This window comes from Capsicum annuum, chromosome 11, assembly GCF_002878395.1.
Source record: "Capsicum annuum cultivar UCD-10X-F1 chromosome 11, UCD10Xv1.1, whole genome shotgun sequence".
NCBI classification, from domain to species: domain Eukaryota; kingdom Viridiplantae; phylum Streptophyta; class Magnoliopsida; order Solanales; family Solanaceae; genus Capsicum; species Capsicum annuum.
In genome coordinates, this window is record NC_061121.1 from 102,595,258 (window position 1) to 102,604,430 (window position 9,173).

General features: G+C 35.3%; 1 protein-coding gene across 2 annotated transcripts in view; it reads left to right on the top strand.

Moving 5' to 3' along the window:
- The first annotated feature begins 905 nt into the window (after positions 1-905).
- Positions 906-9,173, top strand: part of LOC107843075 (protein-lysine N-methyltransferase EFM3) — an 18,573-nt gene continuing 10,305 nt past the window's right edge. The window contains exons 1-2 of one of the 2 annotated variants that reach the window (XR_007046736.1): positions 906-1,154; positions 1,261-1,328. Coding sequence is in view for 1 of the 2 variants with exons in the window: in XM_047398869.1 (XP_047254825.1) it covers positions 991-1,154; positions 1,261-1,328 (232 nt within the window). In the remaining variant the exon portion in view is untranslated. The remainder of the gene's footprint in view (positions 1,155-1,260; positions 1,329-9,173) is intronic. The other variant, XM_047398869.1, reaches the window with a different exon arrangement.

The following is a 9,173-nucleotide window of genomic DNA, read 5'->3' on the forward strand; positions in this document are numbered from 1 at the left end:
ACAATATATAACCTATATAAATACAATTCAGAATACACACATTATACATTAATTAAACAAAAAACTAATGTATAATGTATTATTATACATCGATAATTGAAGGTACGAACACAATCAGTACCTTAGGAAGACGTGGTCGACCGGAATCATCAAACTTCTTTTTACTTGTCGCTTTTGAACCAACCTTCTTCGTTCTAGAAGCGGTAATTTACTTTAACTTCTTCATTATAACGGGGTCATTTCGGTGCTTCGACCGATTCTTTGTGAAATTCGGATCCTTATAATCAAATTTACCAGGAACAAATCTGACGAAAATATCTTTTTCTTTTGAATCAAACTGAGAAATTCCTAAACTAGAACTTGGAGGATAATCCATTAGCAATTGACACTAAATTGACTTAACAGTATTGTTAAATCGAACTACAAAACAATAAAATCAATCAAAGATTCAACTTATACTATATGAAAAAGAACGAAAAAGCCAAAATGAACTTGACTATGATTGAACAATACGGAAATTTCAACATGCAACAAAACAAGAAACAGAAAACCCCTGAATTTGGTAAAGTTGAAAAAACAATTTCAAAAATTTAATGAAGTAAATCAAAATAATCAATTAAAAGCTTGTACAGTTAGAAAATTACTAACCTCTAAATGGATGTTACTTGTATAATACCGTGATTTATGGGTTTAGAAAATGAAGCAAATAACGGGAGGGTAATGAAATGCACTATGGAGCAAAAGTATGTATGCGTGTTTTGTGATGTATAATATTTAAGAGAGAGAAAAAATAAAAAAAGGAATTTGTGTAATTATTTTGGGGTTTGTGTAAATATTTTGCCAAATTGATATTTAGTGTAATATGGTAATTTTAAGTTGTGTATATATATGTAAATTTTAAATATCTTAAAACCACACATTTAGATTTGTCGCTGCAAACCAATCATTAAACATTGAAGCCGAAGCCCATGAAATTGGGAATTGAAAGAGATGGTCCAAAAGAACAAAATTCAAGTGACAGGAGCGCGCTTGGCAACTGAGCGCGGTTGTGGGCCGTGGGGCAAGAGGAAGACAGAAACCAGCATCACCACCATGAGTACTGAAGAAGAAGATGATATGGTGTGCTTGGATGAATCTTTCTTCATCAATGACGAGTTTGCGCCCATCTCTCTCTCTCTCTCCTCTTACTTTTTAATTTTTTAACATCCAAGTTCTTGCTTTCTTGTGTATACTAAAATCAGTTTACTTCACTCTCTGCAGTTACCAGATTACTGATTTTACATTTGGCCCTCATCTTCTTCACCTTTACTGCCTCCAATCTTCTTCAAGTTAGTCTTTTTTTTTTTTTTTTTTTAAAAGTATTATTTTACTTTGTATAGTTTCTGAAAACACTAATTGGTGATTAATCACTGGTGGAATGTCAACTAGTTTATTTTCCCCTTCCTTTAATGAGAACAAAGAGGGTGCTTTAATGAAATATTTACTGAAAGATGTGATTATAATTATATATTCCCCCGTCCCAAAAAGATTGTCTTGATTTGAAATATGAGGGTCAAATTAACTAAACTGTCAAATTTGTGCTGAATCTGAATGTCTCTCAATGTTGAGAGTGTTGCAATTAAATAGAAAGTATTCAACAATTCAACAACAACAACAACAAAACCCAGTGTATTCCCATAAAGTGACGTGTGGGGAGGGTAAAATGTACGTAGTCCATACCGCCTAAGTTACTCGGACTCTTCACTTTTGGTGCCGCACCCATGTCGACACGACATGGGTGTGGGTGTGGTGTGGGATCCGTACCTGATCTGGTCAACCGATTTTGGGTACTTTGACCAAAATTGACCGGAAAGGTCTGGACAAATTTAAGAAATTTAGTAATCAAAACAAAAGTTAAGGTGAAATTGAAGAAAATGGAATACCTTGTATATAGAAATTTCTATGTTATTGCTTTTCTTATTATCTCCTTCCAAGATTTTCTTCTTGAACAACATTTTTTCCTCAAGTTTTTCATATAATTATGTTTTATAACTCTATTTTTAGATATTTAAATTATTTTTTGCCGAATCCCCGCACCCGTATCCATCCCTAGATCCATATCCTTGAATCTTTAAATTGAGACCGCGAAGTATCCGACCTCTAGATTCGTACCCGTATCGGACATCCGCACCCGAGTCCGAGCAACTTAGCTGATACCGCTACCTCCGAAGAAGTAGAGAAGCTTTTTCCGATAGACTCCCGGCTCAAGATAGAGAATAGTACACCAAGGTCGTAATAAAACATGAAACAGGATGGATGACATAAACAAAATACGAAATAAGAAATAATAAAATAAAAATAAAAATAAATATCAGAGAAATACAAAATAAGAGAAAATACTAGCAATTCGAAATAAGAGATAAAAAGAGGACACCCGGCGACACAAGCGCTCTCCTACCACCTTGCCACAACCCACACACTCACACTAGCCTTTTACCCTAATCCGCGACCTCCACACCTTCCTGTCTAGGGTCATGTAAAGTATTCAACAATTACATCCCAAAAATCCACCTTTCCTATCCCTAAAGATCAGTTATTCTATCCCTTTGAATCCGCTATCCCTCTTAATCTATTATTCTATCTCTTTGACTACTACATCATATCTCTATAATTACACATATTACATATACAACAATATATAATTACATTATTGTATACAATATTCACTATTAATTCATGATCTTTGAGTTATCCATCATGCTAACATCACCCTCAAATTGATGCTGTGGATCAAGAAGCATCAATTTGCCTATACTAGAAACTGATGACATTGTCGTGACATGGATTTTGTGAACACATAAGCTATTTGAAGATCACTGGACGCGTGTGGAAGAGTAATGAGTCATTTATCTGCAGCTTCTCGTATATAATGACAGTCTACTTCGATATGTTTGGTCCTCACATTATAAACCGGATTAGTAACAATCTGAATAGCACTTGTATTGTTGACATGAAGAGGAGTCGGAGTAGATTGAGGAAATCCAATCTCAGCAAGTAATTCACGAAGCCATACAACCTCGGAGCAAGCTGTAGACATAGATCGATATTCAACATCTGTTGAAGATTTTGAGACACGATCTTGTTTCCTACTCTTCCAAGATGTCAAGGAATCTCCAAGAAACATGCACCAACCAGTAACTGAACGACGGGTATCGGGACATCCCGCCTAGTCAAAATCACTAAGAGCATTAAGACGAATAGGAGAACCACTGGGAAAGAATAATCCATGACTAGATGTTCCTAGGAGATATCGAATGATGCGACGTTCAACTACCAAATGGAGATGACAGGGAGCTTGCATAAATTGACTAACTTATTGAACTGCAAAAGAGATGTCAAGGTTGGGTAATGGTAAGGTAATTTAAGCTCCCAACTAATTTGCCGAAACATAGTTGGATCAGGAAGAAGATCACCTTCCTCACGATGATACCTTACATTCAATTTTAATGGAGTATCTTCGGAGGAAGAAACTTGAAGACCAGCCAAAAAAAATCAGATCCTGAGCATATTTGTGTTGGTTTAGAAACACACCTGAAGAATCATTATGAACTTCCAATCCCAAGAAATAAGTAAGAGTACCAAGATCTTTCATATGAAAAGAGTCCTTAAGCTGCTGTTGCAGGCTAGTGATTAGTGAAGAATCAGTTCCTATAATAATAATGTCATCTTCATATACCAAAAGAAGAAGACAACTTGTAGATGTTTTTCGAAGAAACAAAGATGAGTCATATTTGCTCTGCTAAAAAAAGAATTGTAGTTAAGTAGATCGAAATTTGTTAAACCAAGCTCTGGGGGCTTGTTTTAATCCATACAAATACCTCTTCAACTTGCATACATCTAATGTAGGCGATGAGAACAAACTTGGTGGAGGTTTCATCTAAATATCTTTTTTGAGATCACCACGAAAAACATTTTTGACATCCATTTGATGAAGAGTCCAGTTTTGTAAAGCAACAATGGCAATAATAGTTCGCACCGTAGTCATTTTTGCTACTAGTGCAATGTCTCCACATAGTTCATACTATACTCCTATTTGTTACCAAGAACAACCAACCGAGCTTTGTACCGATCAAGAGTTCCATCAGAATGATGTTTAATTGAATAAACCCATTTACATCCAATTGGACAGACATTTGAAGAACATGAAACAATATCCCATGTGGCATTTTCTTTAAGAGACAAAAGTTCTTCCTCAATTGTTTTTTGCCAACATTCATGCTTGGAAGCTTGTGAGTAACAAGTTGGAACAAAAATGGTGGATAAAGTAGATGAAAAGCGATACCAACTAGGAGTACAAATACTTTGGTAGATCGCCGAGTGGGCTCAAGAGAAGCTGGCCTTGAAGAATTCTCAAATTCTAGTTGTGGAGCAGTTTCAGGTGGTGGATCAATACGAGGAGGGGTAAAGTTGGCTGCCGTCGTTCATACACAAATCCAAGTTTGTACTTCTTAGAAGAAGATGACTAAAGTAGGAAGAAGAGGAGAAACAGGAGATGACTCAACATGAATAGGAAAGAAATACTGATTCTCAAAGAAAACAACATTTCTAGAAACATGAAATTTATTAGAACATGGATCATAATAGATAAAACCTTTCAGTGAAATACTATAAACCATAAAAACACATTTAGTAGACTTAATAGAAAGTTTATTGCGCTGAAAAGGAGGCAGATGCACAAAACAAATACAACCAAATGTATTAAAATTATCATAGTTAGGATTTTTGTGATAAAGGCAAAAATATGGAAATTCAAGATTTAACACTTTAGAGATAGTCTATTAATTAAGTAAACAACAGTAGACAAAGCTTCCACCTAGTATTTAAATGGAACAGAGGACTCAATCAATAAAGTACGAGTGACATCTAAAAGATGATGATTTTTACGTTCTGCAACCCCATTTTGTTGTGGTGTATATGGGCAAGAGCGTTATGAGACAATTCTTTTTTCAAGCAAAACTTTTTCGAATTCTTAAGACATATTCTCCACCAGAATTAGATTTAATAATTTGATGCTAGTAGAAAACTGAGTCTCAATATAGTCCAAAAATGTTTTGAATATGGAAAATACCTCAGATTTAGAACAAAGAAAATACACCCACGTAAATCGACTATAATCTTCTATAAATGTCACAAAGTACTTGAAATGAGCATGATAAACAATTGGTGAAATGTCCCAAACATCACTATGAATGACATCAAAGCACTTTGTAGCACGACTACCAAAATTAGGAAAAGGAAGAATTTTACTTTTGCCCAATTTACATCTAGACAATCAAAGGAAGCAGCGGAAAATTGATTTTTATTCCCCAATAAATCAAAATTTGATAAATGAGACAACACAATAAAATTTGGATGTCCTAAGAGCTTATGCCATACCTCAGTCTTACTAGGTATAAAAGTACAAGCAAAAGATAGATGAGGAATGTAAAAGGGTATAGGAAACAATTGTCCAACTTTAGGCCCCTTTGCAATTATCGTTCCCGACACCCAATCCTGCACAAGGCAACCATTGCGAGAAAAAATCACATCACAATTGTTATCTACCAATTGTCCAACTAAAATAAGACTAGTGGAGTGATTTGGTGACAGAAAAACATTGTTGAAAGTTTTAGTAATATCCCCAACCTTGGTAATGGGTAAATTACTACAATTGGCAACTTGTATTTGTGATGGACCATGATACTTACGAACATTTTTTAGCATACTAGGGGAGTTGGTCATATGATTGGAAGCGCCATAATCGACAAGCCAAAAATTAGATGCAAGATCATTACCTTGTAGCCCCAAAGCTAAAAAGGCTGATATGATCATTTGTCTTACCATTTCAGGAGTAAGAACTTGTCCCGAAGATGAGTTCTCAACAGTGAAACCATTTATCCTAGCTTGAAAAGCATTGACCTTACGATTTTAAGGGCGTGTGAGACACTCTTTGATAATGTGTCCTTGTTGTTTGCAATAGTTACAAAACTTTCTGCCACAATTTCTAGCAATATGACCATATTCCTTGCAACTGTAGCATTGAGTTCTAGTCATATCCCTACCATTTACTTTACCTTGGACAACAAATGCAACAACAACATCATTAACTTGCTTGAAAGCATTTTGTGTGACAAAACGCTGCTCTTCACGGAGTAATTTCCGAAAACAAACATCCAAGGAAGGAGACGGGTCACGATTCATCAAGTTAGAGCGAACACTCTCAAAATCAGAATGTAACTTCATCAAAATTGGTCTCACTTGCTTTGCTCATGAACTGCCTGTATTACAGAAAGAGATTTGGCAGGTATTTTGGCATAAACAATAATAAGTTCAACCCATAAATTTTGAAATCCAGAAAAATAATCCTGAACGAATTGATCTCCTTGAGAGTAATTAGCAATTTCATACTTTAACTGAAAGCGTCTTGCGCTATTGTCCTGGTTGTAAACCTTTTTACACATGGCCTTAAGTTTAACAGTCTTGTATGGCCTGAGATTAAGAACAATAAGAGGGTCAATTGACCCCAAAAACCATGTCATCATCCGAGCATCCTTAATCTTCCATTCAACTAACTTTGTAGGATCAGTAGGAGCAAGTTCGCTTTCATCTATATGCCCCCATAGTTCTTTTTCGGTAACATATAATTGAAATTGAAATTCCCAGGAAGAATAATTTTTTCCACTAAAGCGAACATTGAAGGATTCAAATTGATGTGAAGCCATGTTCTTGAATAGCTATAAAAACTAGAAACACTATGACAAAAAAACAACCAGAATGAACAAGATCAAAAGTCCACGATGTTGACGAACTATCAACACAACCAAAATTTTCAAAAGAATTGAAATGAACCATGATGAACTCTATGAAACTAGACAACTAAGAGAAGATTCTAATACCATGTCAAATTTGTGCTGAATGTCTCTCAATGTTGGGAGTTTTGCCACTAAATAGAAATTATTCAAAGATTACATCCCAAAAAATTTGTCTTTCTTACCCCTAAAGATCAACTATTCTATTCCTTTGAATTCGCTATTGTATCTCTCCCAATCTGCTATTCTATCTCTTTGATTACTACATCATATCTCTATAATTATACATATACAACACTATATAATTACATTAATTTATACAATATTCACTATTAGTTTATGATCTTTGAGTTGTCCATCATGCTAATAGAATGTTCGGTGTGAATTCGTACCTACAATCTTCAATTTTTTCAAATAAAATTTACATATTTAGAAACTACTACTGTTAGTCAGAATAATCAACAATTCAAAATATTCAGAAAGTATTTAAAAATATATATGGTCAAAGAAAATATTCGTTGACTGACCAAATAGTGACTAACACAATCTTTTAGGGACAAAGGGAGTATATAATAGATTAATTAAGGAAACAAGTCATGTATCTTTTATGGTTTTTGTAGAAAATTAAGGAATCTAGGAAAGTGTTCATTTTTCACATTCTTTTGTCATCCTCTTGTTTTTTATTGTGTTTGTAATATAGGTGTTTCCTTTGATTTTGACCATTTTGGATCTTTAATCTTTGTAGTCCTTGGTTCTCACCTTTGTAGAAGTTTCGTCGTGGATATATGTCCAAAAAAAAATATGTAGGAAGCATTGTAGGTAGATGTTACTTGTCTCTACATATTTGAAGTTTGTAGATAATACGAAGAGGATGTTTTCATTGTATTTCTTGATCTTGGGCATTTGTTGGCTTGGAGGAACTTTCTGCTTCTTAGAGTTGGCAAATAATATCCTTGAGCGCGAAAGCATGCTACTGATGCTTGAGTTCACTGAGCTCTCTCTATTGCTTTATAGGCAGTGATTGCTCTAAGTTTAGTCTAGTGAACTTAACAAATTACTTTAAGGGGTCGTTTGGTTGGGAAAGAGTTATCCCGAGATAATTAATCTTGGGATTAGTTATCCCACCACCATGTATATGGGATAACTTATCCCATCACTATGGTGTAAATGGTGGGATAAATAATTCCTGTACTAACTAATACCTCTCACCAAACATGGGATAAAACAATCCTTCATCATTTCAGGATTATTTATCCCTTATTTCTCACACCAAACGACTCCTAAGGATCCAGTTCACCTTTTCAATGACAGATTGGTGAGCAATATTTTTCGTCGTTAGTGTGAGAAATATAAGAGAAGAATATTATTAAATTATTGTATCTACATTATTACTCTGAGACCCTATTTATAGACACTACATTCCAATCCTTTTCCAAGTAGGACACTATATTATATTCCTTTTCCAAGTTGGATTCTTTCCTATTCCTGCTCTTGCTCATATTCTAACACTTCCCCTCAAGCTGGTGCATATAAGTCATATGTACCAAACTTGTTATAGATGTAATCAATACGAGGACCAGTGAGAGACTTGGTAAAGATATTTGCTAGAAAACTGGTAAGGACTGCTTTGGACATCTGGGTGACCTCAATTGAAAAGGAACAAACTGAAAAATTGCTGGAAACCAATATAAAATATAAGGGTCGTCTTGAAATCAAGAGATGAATAGATCTTGAACAAGAAAGCCAACGAAAAACTGATCAGAATAGGCTCGCACGCTAGTGTGTGGAGGCGCGTGGAAGGTTGATTCACCGTGGTTGGGGTTTGGTCGCAGGGAGACACTTGACCTATTGGTGGTGTTGGTCTTCACACACCACTAATGAAAACTGAACCTACAAAAATTAGATCTGAGGAGTCACCGGAAAAATGCACGAAATTATGCAAATCATATTTGAGGAGTTACCAGAAAGACGCACGGTGCTATGCAATTCAGATATGAGAAAGTAGTCCGAAAAGATGCATGGAACTACGCAAATTAAATATGAGAAAGTAGTTCAGAGAGATGTACGGTGCTACATAAATCAGATATGAAAAAGTAGTCACCGAAAAGATGCGCGGTGCTATGCAAATCAGATATGAGGAAGTAATCACCGGAAAGATGCAAGATGCTATGCAAATTAGATACCATTGGAAAGAAGCACGGTGACCCAATTTTTCTAATATGATCATTTGCCAGACGGGCGGCAATATATGGGTAATAGCTGCCGGTGATCATTTGCCAGACGGGCGGCAATATATGGGAAATAGCTGCCACCGGCAGTGGAAGCTCTTTGATTCTCTACCAATAT